Source organism: Citrus sinensis, chromosome 3 (genome assembly GCF_022201045.2).
Source record: "Citrus sinensis cultivar Valencia sweet orange chromosome 3, DVS_A1.0, whole genome shotgun sequence".
In the NCBI taxonomy this organism is placed as follows: domain Eukaryota; kingdom Viridiplantae; phylum Streptophyta; class Magnoliopsida; order Sapindales; family Rutaceae; genus Citrus; species Citrus sinensis.
In genome coordinates, this window is record NC_068558.1 from 11,066,706 (window position 1) to 11,084,614 (window position 17,909).

The window sequence follows — 17,909 nt, forward strand, 5'->3', positions numbered from 1 at the left end:
CTCTATTTGTATGGGGTACCTCTATTTGTGTGGGATACCTCTAATTGTGCAGGGTACCTCTATTTATACGGGGTACCTCAAGTCATGTCGGGCACCTCGGATTATGTAGGGTACCTCCGATTGTGCTGATATCATTCCATTGGCTGACACGTGGCGCTCTATTACCTTTTCCATCTTTCCCTCAAACAGTGGTCTTGGAGGAGAAGATGTCCGGTGGACTTTTCAAAGCGTCACTGCTAGTCAGTCTGCTTCTTGGCAATAACATTTCTATCACTCTGTTCATGGGCGACCTATCCGATGGACGAGTCCGTGTACACCACAAAACAACAAAATATTCATCTTCTTAGCAATTTCACTTTCCTTGCTGTTTACAATTCCGAGTAATTGAAATTCATTATCCTGCTCGAAATGCTTGTAAATCCAATGTGGAATATATATATATATATATATCTCGTTAAATCTAGTAATTTAAATTATGTGATGCCTCACCAAAGTTTCTACTAAACACCTCCGAAGCAATGTAACCAATTGTCCCTCTAGCCTCCAACATCGTCACAATACTCTCTTTAATTCGTATGGCACAAAAATCTTCATCAAGAAGAATGCTATATTATCTCTCTCTCTCTCTCTCTCTATACGTAAATATATGTATGTATGCATGCCAATCTTCAGTCCCCTTTTAGATCCGCATAAATTCATTTGAATCCTCAAATTAGAATTAAAAGTTACAAATTTAAAATTACACATTAATTCGTTCATACTCTTCCAATTCCAGAATATATAGGAATGACAATGAGGCGGATCTGGTTGGATATATCCACCCTGCTGGCGATCCAAAATCACGACAAAAATGAAGATTTATTTCATTGGAATTAATAGGGGGCGTAGCTATTTTTAGCTATTTTCTGGTAGGATGATTTTTTTTTAAGGTTAATTAGAATTTTTTTAATTAATTTAAAACTTTGGAAAAACAGTCGATGTATCGTTGCATGTATAGAAGCAAGTGCTGACATGATATTGGAATAACAGTAAATTTTGTATTTGACATCCACAGTGAAAAAAAAAAAACATTTGACATCCAAATAAACTGTCAAAAGTAACAGAACGTCTTGGTATCCATTGTTTAAAATTTAGAAATCTATATAATTATTTGATCAAATTATGGATGTATAGCTATCTTTTTCCTTTATCTCTAAGACACAACTAACAATAATTACGTTGTTATTTTAAAGCTGGGTACCCAGCTGACCCTTTGCATTATTAATTGTTTAGTGATAATTATTAGACCAAGTCAAGTGAAGGTAGCCTTTTTTATTTTTAGAGAAAAGAAAAAGAATATATTGTGGTTGCCATAAGCCTTAGCATTGTGAGAACAAATGCATGCGCGTTGCCAATGTTGAGCATCTTCTTCCGTTTTGCAATTAAGTGCCATAATGCCTTTATTTAGGGTTCAAGTATAAATGCGTTTACTTGGACGGCTCGCTCAATGACAGAATATAACAATTTGCAAGTCTCCTGTGTATTAATTTTTTCTGCTCTTATTTTCAAATTCATATGTCTCATTATAAGTACATGCTAATTCCTTCACTTAAAACTTGTATCAATCTCGCCTTGCGACTACTATTAAAAACGACCAATATGCGCTTATCATTCTTCTCTGTTCCTATGTTGGTGTTACAATATCTCATTGCTAGCTTAGCTATGACGACTTTAAACGATTTAACAACAGATCAATCAGCTCTTCTAGCATTCAAATTCCATGTTTTTGATTATCGGAGTGCCCTGGCAAATAATTGGTCTATATCTTATCCAATATGTAGCTGGGTTGGTATCTCTTGTGGTTCACGCCACCAAAGAGTCACTGCCTTGAATCTTTCAGATATGGGTCTCGGAGGCACCATTCCACGACACTTGGGAAATCTCTCATTTCTAGTGTCTCTTGACATTAGTGAGAACAATTTTCATGGCCATCTGCCGAAAGAATTGGGGCAATTACGTCGACTCAGAGTCATGCGTTTCGCTTACAATAAATTGAGCGGAAGCTTTCCATCGTGGATTGGTGTCTTATCTAAACTCCGAATATTGAGACTCAATAATAACAGTTTCACAGGTCCCATCCCTAATTCTCTCTTCAACTTATCAAGGCTAGAGATGCTGCGTGCACAGTCCAATATTATTGGTGGAACTATTCCTTCAAGGATTGGAAATTTGAGTAAACTCGTGAATCTGGGTCTTGCTTTCAACAATCTTCAAGGTGCGTTCCACCACCTCTTGTAATCGAAGCATGTTTTTCCATTTGCATGCATATTTTGCAGAATTATCTATGAAATATTTTAAAGAACATTATTGGCTGAAATTATTATGTAATAAATTTAATTTGATCATTTTAAATTTTGAAGGGTAACATTGTCAAACTCAATTCACCTTAAGTTAAAAGCTCAATGACTCCTCAATGTTGGCCTTATGGCAGGTGAAATTCCAACCGAGATTGGCAATCTGGAAAATTTGGAGGTTCTTGTTCTTGGTGAGAATAATTTAAGTGGCCTCATTCCACCCACGATCTTCAATATTTCAACCCTATGGCTCCTTAATCTGTTTGGCAACCAACTCTCAGGCCACCTACCATCAACGATTGGCCACTCGCTTCGGAACATAGAGTATTTAACCTTGTCGAGCAATAATCTTATGGGGACAATTCCCAACTCTATTACCAATGCTACTAAACTCATTGCCCTAGACTTGGGCTCTAACTCATTCTCAGGCCATATTCCAAATACATTTGGCAACTTGAGACACCTCGACGTACTCGGCTTAGCATTTAATAACTTGACGACAGAATCATCTTCAGCAGATCAGTGGAGTTTTCTCTCTTCTCTGACTAATTGCAGAAATTTAACATTTTTAGCCTTAGCTTATAATCCATTGGGTAGCATCCTTCCACCAGTAATTGGAAATTTCTCTGCTTCTCTTCGACAATTTTATGCATCCAACTGCAAACTCGGGGGCAGCATTCCTAAAGAAATTGGTAAGTTGCGTGGCCTGATCCTCTTAAGCCTCGGCTTCAATGACTTGAATGGAACTATTTCACCAACTATGGGAAGACTTAAGCGGCTACAAGGTTTATCTCTTGAAGAAAATAATTTGGAAGGATCCATTCCCTATGATCTTTGCCACTTGGAGTTGATGTACGGAATAAGGTTAAATGGAAATAAGCTCTCTGGACATATACCGCCATGCTTGGCGAGTTTGACATCTCTAAGAGAACTCCGCTTAGGCTCCAACATGCTCACTTCTAGCATACCGTCATCCTTGTGGAGCCTTGAGTACATCTTAGAGATAAACTTGTCGTCAAATTCATTAAATGGTCCTCTCCTTTCCAATGTACAAAAGTTAAAGGTCTTGACAGTTTTAGATTTATCAAGGAATCAATTATCAGGTGATATTCCATCAACCATTGGTGCCCTCGTAGATCTAGGAACTCTATCCTTGGCTAGTAATCAATTTCAGGGACCTATTCCTGAATCAGTTGGCAGTTTGATAAGCTTAGAATCCTTAGATCTCTCCGGCAACAATCTCTCTGGAAAAATTCCTAAGTCATTGGAGATATTGTCACATCTCAAACAATTTAATGTGTCTCATAATAGGCTAGAAGGGGAAATTCCTATTAAAGGGTCTTTTAAGAACTTCTCAGCTCAATCATTTTTGGGAAATTATGCACTCTGTGGTCCACCTAAACTCCGAGTCCCACCTTGCAAGCGAGATAACAGCAAACGAACAAAGAAAGTTGCTCTAATTGTCCTTAAATATATTTTGCCTCCGATAATATCCACCGTACTTATTGTGATTACCATCATTATGTACATAAGATGGCGAAATCGGAGTACAAAAAAATCAGATCACGAAGATTTCCTACCTCTTGCAACATGGACAAGAACATCGTACCTAGACATTCAACGAGCAACTGATGAATTTAATGAATGTAACTTGCTTGGTACAGGTAGTTTTGGATCAGTTTATAAAGGAACCATTTCCGACGGGACTAATGTTGCAATAAAGATTTTCAATCTGCAACTAGAGAGAGCATTTAGGAGTTTTTATTCTGAATGTGAAGTTTTACGGAATGTTCGTCATCGAAATCTCATAAAGATCCTTAGCAGTTGTTCTAATCCAAATTTCAAAGCATTGGTACTTGAGTTCATGCCGAATGGTAGTCTCGAGAAGTGGTTGTATTCTCACAACTATTTCTTAGACATTCTAGAGAGGTTGAATATAATGATAGATGTGGGGTCGGCTCTTGAATATCTCCATCACGATCATTCGTCGGCACCTATAATTCATTGTGATTTGAAGCCTCCCAACATTCTCTTGGATGAAAATATGGTGGCACATGTGAGTGACTTCGGCATTTCCAAACTCTTACGTGAAGAAGAAGATTCTGTGACACAAACCATGACAATGGCTACAATTGGTTATATGGCACCAGGTAAAGTTTCAATTGTAATTAAAATTTTTACTCTTTTTTCAAGCACGAGCAAAGTTTGGGTTGCCTTAATTATCAAAAAATTATTTGTTTTATCATTTGTTTCGTAATTAAAATTAAAAAATGCAGAGTATGGATCAGAAGGAATTGTTTCAGCTAAATGTGATGTCTACAGCTATGGTGTTTTATTAATGGAAACTTTCACGAGAAAGAGGCCCACCGATGAAATGTTCACAGGAGAAATGAGTTTAAGGAGATGGGTAAAGGAGTCATTACCTGACGGATTGACTGAAGTTGTTGACGCAAATTTGGTGAGAGAAGAGCAAGTTTTTTCTGCCAAAATGGATTGTATATTAAGCATAATGGATTTGGCATTGGATTGTTGTATGGAGTCACCCGACATGAGGATAAATATGACAGACGCTGCAGCAAAGCTCAAGAAGATTAAAGTGAAGTTCCTGGATGATGCTGCTGCAACCAATTAGCGTAATTTTCACTGCGTGTCTCTGTTAACTTTGTGCGTACTCTTTCTTGTTTGTGCTTGTGGAATAAGAGCCATTGTTTTGAGCAGAACATAAATTGAAATGAGAAATCTGATCTTCGAATTTGTAACTTTGGCATACAGACTTAATACTAGATATGGTATGTGTTTAACTTCAATATTCTCTCTTAGCGTCTTTCTTTTCAATATTCTTTCTTAAATATGGTAACTGGAATATATAAAGTATCAAATTCTCGGTTCAACTTCGTTCTTGGTTCATAATTAAAATTCCCAGTGAGTGTAGTTATATTGCTCTGAATCACAATTGGACGGTGAACATTAAAAACAGAACTAAACAGCAACTCACGTTTATTCCAAATATTTAAAATGACTCTTAATGAACTCATTTATTTATAAACAAGCTCTTGTACAAACCCGCACAGTATTACCTCACTCTCTCTCTCTCTCTATGTATGTATGTATGCATGCCCATCTTCAGTCGCCTTTTAGATCCGCATCAATTCATTTGAATCCTCAAATTAGAATTATACGTTACAAATTTAAAATTACAAATTAAGTCATTGATACTCTTCCAATTCCATAATTTATTGGAATGCCAATGGGGCGGATCTGGTTGGATGTATCCACCCTGCTCGAGATCCAAAATTATGACAAAAATGAAGATTTATTTAATTGGAATTAATATGGGGGTGTAGCTTATCTTTAGGTTAATTAGAAGATTTATATCTGGTTGGATGAGTTTTTTTTTTAATTTTTAGGTTAATTAGAATGTTTTTAATTCAATTTTAAACTTTGGAAAAACAATCAATATGTGTAGAAGCAAGCGATGACATGATATGGGAATAACAGTAAATTTAGCATTTGATATCTGCAGTGAAAAATTAAAAAAAAAAAAAAAAGCATGTGACATCCAAATAAATGGTAAAAAGTAACAGAAGGGGTCTTGGTGTATATTGTTAAAAGCTTAGAAATTTACATGATTATTTTATTAAATTATGGGGGTATAGTATAACTATCTTTATTTCTTTATTTTTAAGGTGCAACTAATAACAATTATTTTAAAGCTACATTACCACTGACCCTCAGCATTATTAATTGTTTAGTGATAATTATTAGCCCAAATGTGAAGGTCGTCTTTGTTTTTTAGAGGAAAGAAAAAGAACATATTGTGGTTGCCATGAGCCTCGGCAAAAAGTGAACAAATGGACAGAATGCATAGGCCTTGCCAATGTTGAGCACATCTTCTTCTTTTTGGTAAGTCAAGTGCCATAAGCCCTTTATTCACGGTTCAAGTACGGCGGCGTATAACAATTTAAAAGTCTATACGCGTTTACTCGGACGACTCGCTCAATGATGAAATATAACAATTTGCAAGTCTCCACTCTCCTGTATATTTTTTCTTTTCTTGTTGTCAAATTCATACGCCTCTTGTATATGCATATGCTAATTTCCTTCACTTAAAACTTGTATCAACTTCACTTAGCAATTAGATTGCTGCATCTAGGGGGAAAAAAAAAGGACCAATATGCGCTTATCATTCTTCTTTGTTCCTATGTTGTTGTTACAATATTCGATAGCCAGCATAGCTATGACGACTTTAAACAATTTAACAACAGATCAATCAGCTCTTCTTGCATTCAAAGCCTGTGTCGTTGATTATCGAAGTGTCCTGACATATAATTGGTCTATATCTTATCCGATATGTACCTGGATTGGCATTTCTTGTGGTTCACGCCATCAAAGAGTCACGGCCTTGAATCTTTCAGATATAGGTCTCGGAGTTACCATTCCCCCACACTTGGGAAATCTCACGTTCTTAGTATCTCTTGATGTTAGCCGGAACAATTTTCATGACCATCTACCTAATGAATTGGGGCAATTACGCCGACTCAGATTCATTAGATTCGCTCTCAATAAATTGAGTGGAAGCATTCCAACATGGATTGGTGTCTTATCCAAACTACAAATGTTGAGTCTTCGTAATAACAGTTTCACGGGTCCAATCCCAAATTCTCTCTTCAATTTATCGAAGCTGAAGGTGTTAGACGCAAGGTACAACGTTATTGATGGAAATATTCCTTCAGGGATAGGAAATTTGAGCAGCCTTTTCATTCTGAATATAGGTTATAACATCCTACAAGGTACGTATATTTGCATTTGCATAGCTGCAAAATTCTTTTTATTTTAGAGGTTGGGTGATATTTCCAGTCATTATTCTTGCAAACACACCTCATCTTGATAAGACAGTTATAATAAGTTCACTTGTCTTATAAAATTATTGATCAAAAAAATTATAAATTAACAATAAGTCTGAACAATCAACTACATAAATTATTCTTATAATATTTCCTTTTATGACTAAGGGCTTTTAACAATCTTTGGCCATTTACGATTGCTTTAAAATAAGTTTAATTTGATTATTTCACTCTTATAATATAAAATGACCAGATTATTCCAAAAAACATGTACTATTGTATCTAATATATAGTTTCGGCATTTTGTTTTATGTTTTTTAATACAATATTTCTAAAATAAAATTCAATAATTTTTAGTGGCCCACATGTCACAAATACATATTGTTAGTTTAGTTGAAGTAAATTTGTGGGTATTTTAGTACTTTTACCTTATGAGAGTAAACTAGTCATATTAAATTTATATTAAAGCAACCTCAATTATTAAATATAATAAAATAATATAAGTTTCAAAAATAGATTAAGATGGATTTAATTGATTAATTCTCCAAGCTTCTTCTTTATTTGAATTTTTTTTTTTAAATCTTGTTGCAATAATTTTCTGAAAGCGGGTGGGGTTTTACAAAAATTATGAGGTAGAACTTAGGGATGGCAAAATCCTCCATGGATTTGGAGCTCTATAGAGCCCCACTCCAAATGGGTTGAATCTTGAAAATTTTTTGGAGAATGAGAGAAAAATAATCCCCAAATTCTTAATGGGTAGGTTACTCCTCATCCCACCCTTACCTCAATCCTCATTATTTGTAAATATTTTTTTTAATTTTTACTTAATTTTTTTGTTTATCAATTACAATGTTGGTTAATAATTTTTTTATTTTACTTAATATAAATAAGCTATAACTAAAAAAAAAACGAATAATAAACCTTACGATCATAGGTATATGAATATGATAAAGAGAAGATGAAGCCAAATAACGAAGAAGAATTTGAAACATTGCTATACAATTTTTTTTAGTTATTATTTATATATCCAAATATTTTACAATTTTGATATTACTTCAAGATATTTTTTCAATTTTTTTGAGATTTTTTTTAAAATTTAAATAATTTATAATATGGTGATGATTTTATTTAAGTCTTTAATTATTGATTTATTGAAATTATGTTTTCATAATTACTATAAAATAATAAATGGGGACACTACTAGAAAAATAGTCTTTACTGACACTTGGTTTGTGACACTTTATTACAAAGTATTAGTATTTGTATACATATGGGCCATTTTCTGTGTTTAACACATATGTATCATAAATTAATGATACTATGGTGTCTGCAATTTGGACATCAGAAATCGCTAACACTAAAGTATTAGTAATAAAAATAAAATAATTCTAATCATGTAACGGATGGAATTCGAACCTGGGACCTCGAACATCGAAACATTTAAGTTTAAGAAAATAAACTTAAATTTCGTTCCAAACTGATTTTCGAACCCAAGACTTTCCAAAGCCAAAGCTTTTAAGTTTAAAATTGAAACCGTTCTGACTTTTTGTTAGTTATGCTACTAAATTAGTAGAATATTATAATTTTAATATGAATCACTTGAAATGTATTGAGCGCGGCTCAGTGAAAATTTTAGCGGGTTTTGGCTGAAAATTTATTAGTAAATAATATATTTTTAGTTTAAAACGGTATCGTTTCACTTAGGAAAAATAAAGATAAGTAAAACACATCGTTTTATTCAACCCTAAGACCAAAATCGAAGCTAATTTTTTTCTAAGTCATTCACTCATCAGTCTTTCACCACTCGGTTCTCCTTCTCTGTCAAAGCTAAGTAAACCAAACCCTAAAATCATATCCCTCACTGTAATCAAACTTCACGTCGATCCCAACCAAGCTCGAAGCAAAGGAATTCATTTCTATCACGATTTGGTTCTCTCTGTCTCTCTCTCTCTTCACTGCGATAAATTCATTTCTGAAGGTGCCATTTACTCATTTTTATTTATTTTTAATTATTATGTTTCCAATTTACAGTGCCTATTTTCCTCATGCATGTTGTTTTGTTGCGGTTTAACTGTAGAATGAGTTTTAAAATTCTTAGTTCTTTTTTGTAATCTTAATTATTTATAATTTGGGACCTGGGAAAACCTAACAGAGAGGTAAAGGTAACTGAAGTTGAATTATTATACTAGAGTCTTTAACTAAGAGTAGTTTTATAAGTGCCTGATTCAAATCAGTTTTCTTTCGTCTCTTTCTTTAGTTGCCATGTCACTGGACTTTGAATTTCATGTATACTTTAACTGGAATTGATGGATACAATGTCAATGTAGATTTGGGTTTTTCTCATTTTTCCCATTTCTTGAAATTGCATTTTAAATTTTGCATGATGCTTTTAATTTTGGGCCTAACTTGTTCCATTTAATTAGCGCTTGATAAAGATACATATTAACAAAGGGTCAATTCATCAATCCTTTCCCTGTAATGCACTTGCTAGACTTAGTATAAATGCAATATCTCACATGCAAACCCTTCAACAACAACAAGTATTGTCCTTAATCTTTTTTTATGTGATTTCCCTTGTACAGCTCTCTGACATAGTAATTAACAATCTGTCGCTTTTGAAGAATCACAAAAGTTTACAGTGTAACAGCTGTCTTCATTTGGTAATTCTTTTAAATCACTCACTTACTTTCAATTTATATTATCGTTGTGTTCTGAGTTTTACTTGTACTGACATGTTTAAAATATTGACATGCATAGTTTTACTTTCATTTTTGTTGCATAGACTGTTCTGGAATAAAATTTTTTATTCTAATATATAGTTTTGTTTGTTCTAATATGAAAAAGAAATTTTGAAAAATGTGGATGTGGCATGTTTTGTTGGCTTGCTGAATGTGTACATTTAAGTTAGATTTGCTGGCTTGGTGAATGTGTACATGTATGCTCTGTTGGCTTGTTGAATGTATACATGTATGCTCTATTGGGTTGCTGAATGCTTAGATATATGCTCTGTTGGGTTGCTGAATGCTTACATATATGCTCTGTTGGGTTGCTGAATACGTACATATATTTAAGTGACTCTAAACAAATAGAATTTAGATTTATTTTGCAATTTGTATTTTTTAATTTAAACCTAAAGTTTGGAGTTATTTGTACAATTTAAGTAAACTTATTAAACTAACAACATCTAACAAATGAACAGGTAACAATACAAGTTATGGACAAAACTTGGATATTTTGTGATAGATTGTCTGATGAGTATAGTGATGGGGTTGATGATTTCTTGGAGTTTTCCATTCTTAATTCTGAAAATAGAATGTCAATTAGATGTCCTTGTACCACTTGTTGTAATATGGAGCTTTTGAGTCCTCAACAAGTGAGGCTACATCTATTTAAAAAAGGTTTTCTAGAAAACTATTTAGTTTGGAATTGGCATGGTGAGGTGGACCGGAAACCTACCTCTGTAAAATGCCAAGACCAGCCACAAAATCAACGTTTTAGATGTCCGGATTATAGTTCTGTAGATGACATGGTTCATGATGCTTTTGAGCATTGTGATAAAGATCCTAGTTCTTTTAAGAATGTGCTTGAAGATGCTGAAAAGCCCCTATATCCGGGTTCAAAGCATTCAAAGTTATCGAGTCTAATGAAACTGTACAATATAAAAGGACTTTATGGCTGGTCTGATAGTGGGTTTTCAGTTTTATTGGAAGTGCTTAATAAGATATTGCCAAATGATAATAGTTTGCCTAAGTCCATGTATGAGGCCAGAAAAATAATGAAGCTATTAGGCTTAGATTATGAGAAAATACATGCATGTTGAAATGATTGCATTCTTTATAGGAATGAGTTCGAGAATCTTAGTAAATGCCCAAGGTGTGGAGCATCTAGGTGGCAAATAAGAAAAGATGGATAAAAAAAAATTAGAAAGGGGGTCCTTAAAAAGGTGTTATGGTATTTTCCTATAATTCCTAGGTTGAAAAGAATGTTTCAATTACCACAAACTGCTGAGAACTTAACATGGCATGAAAACAAAAGAATTAGAGATGGCAAGGTTCGCCACCCAGCAGATTCACCAGCTTGGCAGTTAATTGACAAGAAATGGCCTGATTTTGCCCAAGAGCCAAGAAATCTTCGGTTCACTTTATCATCTGATGGGATTAACCCACATAGCACACTTAGCACTACTTATAGTTGTTGGCCTGTTACATTGATAACATATAACCTTCCTCCGTGGCTGTGTATGAAGAGGAAATTTATGATGTTGTCTCTATTGATATCTGGTCCTAAACAACCTGGAAATGACATAGATGTATACCTAGCACTATTGATTGAGGACTTAAAAACCCTATGGGATGTAGGCGCCGATGTGTTTGATGGTTATAGAAAACAAACTTTTAATTTACGAGCTTTGTTGATGTGGACAATTAGTGATTTTCTAGCTTATGGAAACCTGTCTGGGTGTACTGTTAAGGGGTATTATGGTTGTCCAGTTTGTAGGATAAACACATGTGCATGTTGGCTACCGCATAGTCGGAAAATGTCATATATGGGTCATAGGCTGTTTATTGAAAATTCTCCTAAGCCTTTGCCTGGTACAAATATCTTAAACTTGGTGGCTAACATTGACACCAAGTTTGGGAAAAAGGTCCAAAAAAAGCGAAAACGGGGTGAGGTTGAGGGTCACAATAAGGGTAAAGGTGAGGGTAACAATAAGGGTAAAGGTGAGGGTGAGGGTGAGGGTGAGGGTGAGGGTGAGGGTGGGATTGAAGGTGAGGGTGAGGGTAATGGAGATGTAGCTCAGTTACTGTACAAAAAGAGATAAATCTTCTTTGATTTAGAATATTGGGAACATTTGTTAGTTCGCCATCAACTAGATGTGATGCATATTGAGAAAAATGTATGCGAGAGCATCTATGGCACATTACTCCATCAACCGGGGAAAACAAAAGATGGAATTAATGCTAGAAAAGATCTTACACAACCAGAGCTTAGAGAAAAAATTAACAAAGCATTGATTGTATTAGCTCCTGATGAACAAAACAAAGTCCTACCCCCTGCCCGTACACTTTAAGTAAGAAGGAAAAAAATGTTCTTTGAAACCTTGCAAAGTGTTAAAGTTCCTGATGGCTATTGTTCTAATTTTAGAAATATTGTTTCAATGGATGATTGTCGTCTTCACGGGCTTAAGTCTCATGATTGTCATACCTTGATGCAACAACTACTACCATTAGCAATTCGAAATTGTTTACCTCAAAATGTCAGATCTGTCACAATCAGGTTGTGCCTCTTCTTTAATTCTTTGTGTTCTAAGGTAGTAGAGCCCAATTCTCTAGACCAATTGCAAAAAGAACTTACAATCACCTTATACAATTTAGAACAATCTTTCCTACCTGCCTTCTTCGATATAATGGTCCATTTAACAGTCCATCTAGTTGAAGAAGTTAGATTATGTGGCTCGGTTTACCGTCGATGGATGTATCCATTTGGGAGAGAAATGAAACCTATAAAGGGCTATGTACGCAACCGATACCGTCCTGAAGGTTGCATTGCAAAGTGCTATATTGCTGAGGAAGCACTTGAATTTTGTGCTGAATACCTTTCAAATTGTAATTCAATCGGACTACCTACTAGTTGTCTAATTGATTTTACAGTCGAAAGGCCACTCGGAGGTGCAAATATTAAGGTGGTTGATGGCCCTACATTGGCGCAAGCGCACCGATGTGTTCTGGTGAACACCCTCGAGATTCAACCATACATAGAGTATGTGACTGAAAATTTGAACCTCTTTTTCGTTAATTTTTTTTCAATTTTATTAAATCTGTTGGTATAATTTTAGGGAGCATTTGGCCTTATTGCAATCAACACACCCTCGTCAATTAAAAAAGCCTTTATGGTTGCCAACCGAGCACTCTCGTACATTTGCTGATTGGCTGAAACAAAAAGGTTAGATTAACTTCATTAGATCTAATAAAAGTATCTAAGTAAAAGCACACAAACTTTTCTCTTTCAACTAATTATTGTGATTTTATTAATTGAACAATAGGTAACAACTCATAAAGCAAATAATGTAGTGGTTGACGAAAAAGTATGGTGGCTGGCAAACAAACCCCGCTCAAGCGTGGTTACATATGATGGCTACTGTATTAATGGTTTTAATTTTGCTACAAGAGATCGGGACAGCAACCGCATAACACAAAACAGTGGCGTTTATGTAGTTGCTAACACTTTACAGATTTCAAGTTTGAAAGACAAAAATCCTCATTCTGGGGATATGCCTTTTTATGGGGTTGTCAGTGAAATTTGGCAGCTTGATTATCTGGGGGTTAAGAATGTACTTTTCAAGTGCGATTGGGTAGATGATAGAGGGGTTAATGTTGATGAGTTAGGGTTCATTGTAGTCAATTTAGATCGAATAGGCTACAAATCTGACTGTTTCATTCTAGTTAGTCATGCAAAGCAAGTGTTTTATGTGAAAGATCAGTTAGATAATAGTAAATCAGTTGTTTGTTCAGTGAGCTCAAAATGTAATTATTCAAATGAGGACTTGTGTGATGGCATCGATGAGTATGCACCATTATCCAACAATTTTCCAGAATGTAAGTTAGGTTTGGGTGATGAGGAGTTTGTGTCAGAGTAGTTGTTGATGTTTTTCTTGTAAATATTGGTGCGGAAAATGAATAATCCAACTACTATGCCTTATTACAACTACTTCCTGTAAGTCACCAATAAATTTGTTTTTTATTATTTTATTATTATATTGGGATATTAGATTGGTATCTGGTGCACTCATCCACTTTGATGTATTTGTAGGTTTGTTGGGGACATGGCAGAAAAAGAGGAGCCAACATTTGATCCAGATCTAGAAGGAAGACCAAGACGAAACCTTACAAAGAAGAAAGACCTGTAGAGAGGAGCTACTGACGACACTGAGGTTATGTACAATTCCTACGGAGTTCCAGTTGGAAAAAAGAGAAATGATCTAAGGAACTACATTGGGATGATTGTACGGGCAAGAGTTCCAATTATCTATGATGAATGGAGGAAAGTGCCACTAGACATCAAGGAGACGTTATGGACTCATTTTCAGGAAAAGTTTAAGTTGAGTCTTAAGGCGAAAACCCAAGTGTTCAAGTGGATGGGAATTGCATTAAGGGGCTTTAGATGTAAGTTGGCCAATGAATATATTTTGCCCAATGCAAACAACTTGAGTTCACTGAAAAAGCCTCCTTTTGAGTATGAAGGCATTAGAAAAGAGGACTGGAAGAGCTTTGTTGATAAGATTTTATCCGAAGCCTTTCAGGTATGTTTAAAATTATGTTAGTTAGATAATATTATTGAGTTCCTGTAACCATTTTAATCAATATCCGCTTTCTGCAGGAAAAAAGTAAGGCAGCAAAGGAAAAAAGAGCAAAGAATATGTACAATCATCACTTGGGCAGCACAGGATATGCTGGGCTGTTGCATAAAAGAGTAAGTATAACCACTCTATACAAACTTATGACATTTTCAATACAAATAATAAGATGATTCATAGTAGTTTTCAATTCAATTTTTGTTGAATTATTACAGCAGTTGGACCTTGGAGTTACTGAGTGCGAGATTGACCGCAATGAAGCCTGGTTATTGGCTCATAGGAGAAAATATGGAACTTATACACCTGAAGTGCAGCAAGTGGTTGAGAGAATTGTAAGTTTCCACCACCACTGTCATTATTTAACTTATTTGTTTTTTTATTCCTAATTTTGATCAAATTATTTTTGTATTTATTTTGTAGAGTGAGCTAAGAAGTCAAGTTGAGCAGGGAACATTCCAATCCCAAGGACCGAATGATATCTTAGGTGAAGCACTTCAAAAGAAGCCTAGTGGAAGTCGGGTGCAAGGATTGGGTCAATTCATCACCCCATCCATGTATTTCAATGTCCCTGACCCCACGGAGTTGGCGCGAGAACACAGAATGTATCAGGAGAGTTTTCAGTTTATGCAAGCTCAATTAGATCAAATGAATGCAAGGATCAACGCCTGCAACAACACTGAAGTTGGCAGTTCCAACTTTCCTAACTCCAAAGGTGGTTGCAGTGTTAAGATGGAGATAGATCGTCGATCACCCAGCAAAGTTACTCCAAAGTCAGTGACTAACAACCCCAAAGCAACTCCAAAGTCAGTGACCAACAACCCCAAAGCTACCCCAAAGTCTGTGACCAACAACCCCAATGCTACCCCAAAGTCCGTGACCAACAACCCCAAAGCTACCCCAAAGTCAGTGACCAATAACAATCCCAAAGCTACCCCCAAGTCGGTGACTAAAGTTTGTCCAAAGTCAGTGACCAATGACCCCACTGTTTGTCCAAAACCTGACAAAAACATCAACACACCTCCCCTGCCATCCCCTGCACAGAATCCACCCCCAGTAGTTTGTAAAGCCATTTCAAAAATCACCCCAAGAAGATCTCCAAGATTAACTCCTTCAAAGAGAAAAGTGGATGGCCGAAAGTCTCCTACAAATGCCGTGGTATATCTGTATGAACAGAAACGAACAACAAAGGAACCCGTTGTTGTAAAACCAGTGACAGCAAGGAAACTGGTTCTGAGAAAGAATACCCGTGGAGCTGTGAAAGCAAGAAAAGAGAACAAAAGTTCACAAATGAACATCTTTTCTTTGATGATTGAGAGCTCCCTGCCACGGACAATTATGATTGCCCATGATTTAAAGACTTTTGGTGTCTACTGGGAGAGCAGATTGGACGAGCATATTTGCAATAAAGTCATTGAGTTTACAGAGCTCTCAAATTCTGTTTTGGAGATATGGATCAAGTAAGAAATAAAAAACTTAATTTATGTTTTTACTATGTTTTCTGATTTTGCAAACTGTCATTAATTTATTTCTTATATTCATGCCATGAAAGTTTCTTTTTTTAATAGACACTTGTATGAAGAGATGGATAATGGCAGTGGTGTTATTCCAATTCAATTTGGATGCATAGCTAAGTTACACCCAAGTCAAGCAAGCTACCCAAATAGGTGTTCATATATTTCAGACCTTTTGAACAAGATTCAAATAGCCCAAATAATTGTCTTCCCATATAACCCAGGGTATATTTTATTTATTTTTTGTCTATTTTATTTTTTAACATAAATTATTTAAACTTATCTTGTAATCTGTTTTTTTTTTTTTACTTGTTTGTTTAGTGGCCACTGGGTGCTAGTAGCAATTGATATGGTGAGGCGAAAAATTTATTATCTTGATCCATTAGGTGATAATCCTGATGATGAGTTGAAGCAAATGGTGAATGAGTAAGTTTAATTAGTTTACTTAATTCTTTATTAATTTTTTATGTTGTAGATTAATTTGTTGCATCTGTTATTTATTATTTATAGTGGAATAACAATGCATCAAGTGAAGAGTAATAAAAAGAAGGCTGTGCAGTGGGTCTCTGTGAAGGTATTAATGAAACAAAGTTATGATTTCCATTGTTACTTCATCAGTATATTTGAAACTAAGTTTATTTAATTTTTTTCTTTAGTGTCCGAAACAAGCTGGAACCTTTGAATGTGGTTACTATGTGATGAAGTACATCTAGGATATTGTTCGCGATTTGTGCATTCTTGAAAACAATATGAGTTTCTCCAGAACTTGTTTAATATTTTTTCGAAGAATGCATTGTGAAATGGATTTTCTTAAGTGAATTGTGAAGATGGTTAATGGGTGAACAGTTTGCTGCTTTATGCTTGAAACTAGCAATATAATCATTTCTTGTGCTAGGGATTAGAGGAAGTGTTGTGTATGTTTAGGATAATCACATACACTTTATTTGCCATATTTATTATAGGTAAAAGCTATAACGCTATATACATTTTACTGAATGCATTCAACATGTTTGGAAAAATTAATGCCAATTTTTACTGTGTTCTACTATGTATTTAAGACACTTTAGTGTAAACCAAAATGACTGCAGCTGTTGCATGTACAAATAGAATGCATATAAATCTCAGTGTTCAGTGTTAAAGTATTATTGAGCAATGATTGGAGCTGCTGCATGTACAGATAGAAAGCATATAAATCCCAGTGCTGAGTGTTAGAAGTAATATTGAGTAAAGCAAATAATATATTATAAATTATCAGCTTCTTAGACAGCTTTGGTAACCGTTGTTTGCTATGGTAATACAATTTATTTGCATGTTCTTCAGTTTTGATGTTAATCTTGGCAAACTTAAAAATATATGTTTTTATTGTGTTGTTTTATTTTAGGATAGATTCTATAATATATGAATATATTTTGTTGCTTTATTTTTGAAGTTCAAGGGCTGTAATGAGTACACTATGGACGATCTTTCGCAACTTCGCGATCAGTGGGCGATGTATGTTGCAAAGTTACTTGTAGCATACAATAATGAGGTAAATTATATTTTTGCTTGTAAATATCAAAGAATTGATTTTTGTAGCATAGTAGCTAATTGATTCTATATACTGCAATTATAGGTGGGAAAGGTGAAGGGAAAGGCAAAGATCAAAGAGTAGATGTACTGATTGTTTCCTGCAAACTGTCATTATGTGTTCATGTAAATATTTGACATGTTTTCAAACAATATTTTGGATATTTGTATTACTATTTTATTTGATACCTATTTAAATGTTAGTAGGAATATTATATACTTATATTTAATTATTCAAATTTGTACTTTAGTTTAATTTGAATAGATTTTCTTTGAATACCATTATTTGATTAGCAAAACT

The 17,909-nt window shown here is 34.8% G+C and overlaps 2 protein-coding genes across 5 annotated transcripts in view; both read left to right on the plus strand.

Moving 5' to 3' along the window:
• The window catches only part of LOC127901222 (probable LRR receptor-like serine/threonine-protein kinase At3g47570), an 85,476-nt gene that overhangs the window by 64,173 nt on the left and 3,394 nt on the right, over positions 1-17,909 (plus strand). The window contains exon 3 of one of the 3 annotated variants that reach the window (XM_052438024.1): positions 4,610-5,134. The exons of the other annotated variants lie outside the window; for them this stretch is intronic. Within the exon in view, the coding sequence (XP_052293984.1) occupies positions 4,610-4,965 (356 nt within the window). The 3' untranslated portion in view covers positions 4,966-5,134. Of the gene's footprint in view, positions 1-4,609; positions 5,135-17,909 lie in introns of those variants that run through there. 3 annotated transcript variants of the gene reach the window in all.
• LOC112496275 (uncharacterized) lies at positions 16,103-17,562 on the plus strand. 2 transcript variants are annotated; one of them, XR_008053382.1, is made up of 3 exons: positions 16,103-16,267; positions 16,364-16,616; positions 17,472-17,562. XR_008053382.1 is itself a non-coding variant. In XM_052438060.1 (3 exons), the coding sequence occupies exons 1-3, from the start codon at positions 16,113-16,115 to the stop codon at positions 16,683-16,685; spliced, it is 393 nt and encodes a 130-aa protein (XP_052294020.1). In that variant the 5' UTR covers positions 16,103-16,112; the 3' UTR covers positions 16,686-17,417. The 2 variants fall into 2 exon arrangements, 1 of the variants encoding a protein (XP_052294020.1); XM_052438060.1 differs by lacking the exon at positions 17,472-17,562 and having other exon boundaries at positions 16,364-16,468; positions 16,553-17,417.

Coding starts and splice junctions, on each gene's coding strand:
- LOC112496275 (XM_052438060.1), top strand. CDS start 16,113: ATGGATAATGGCAGTGGTGTTATTCCAATTCAATTTGGATGCATAGCT. Junction 16,268..16,363: donor GTCTTCCCATATAACCCAGG/GTATATTTTATT, acceptor TTGTTTGTTTAG/TGGCCACTGGGTGCTAGTAG. Junction 16,469..16,552: donor TTGAAGCAAATGGTGAATGA/GTAAGTTTAATT, acceptor TATTATTTATAG/TGGAATAACAATGCATCAAG.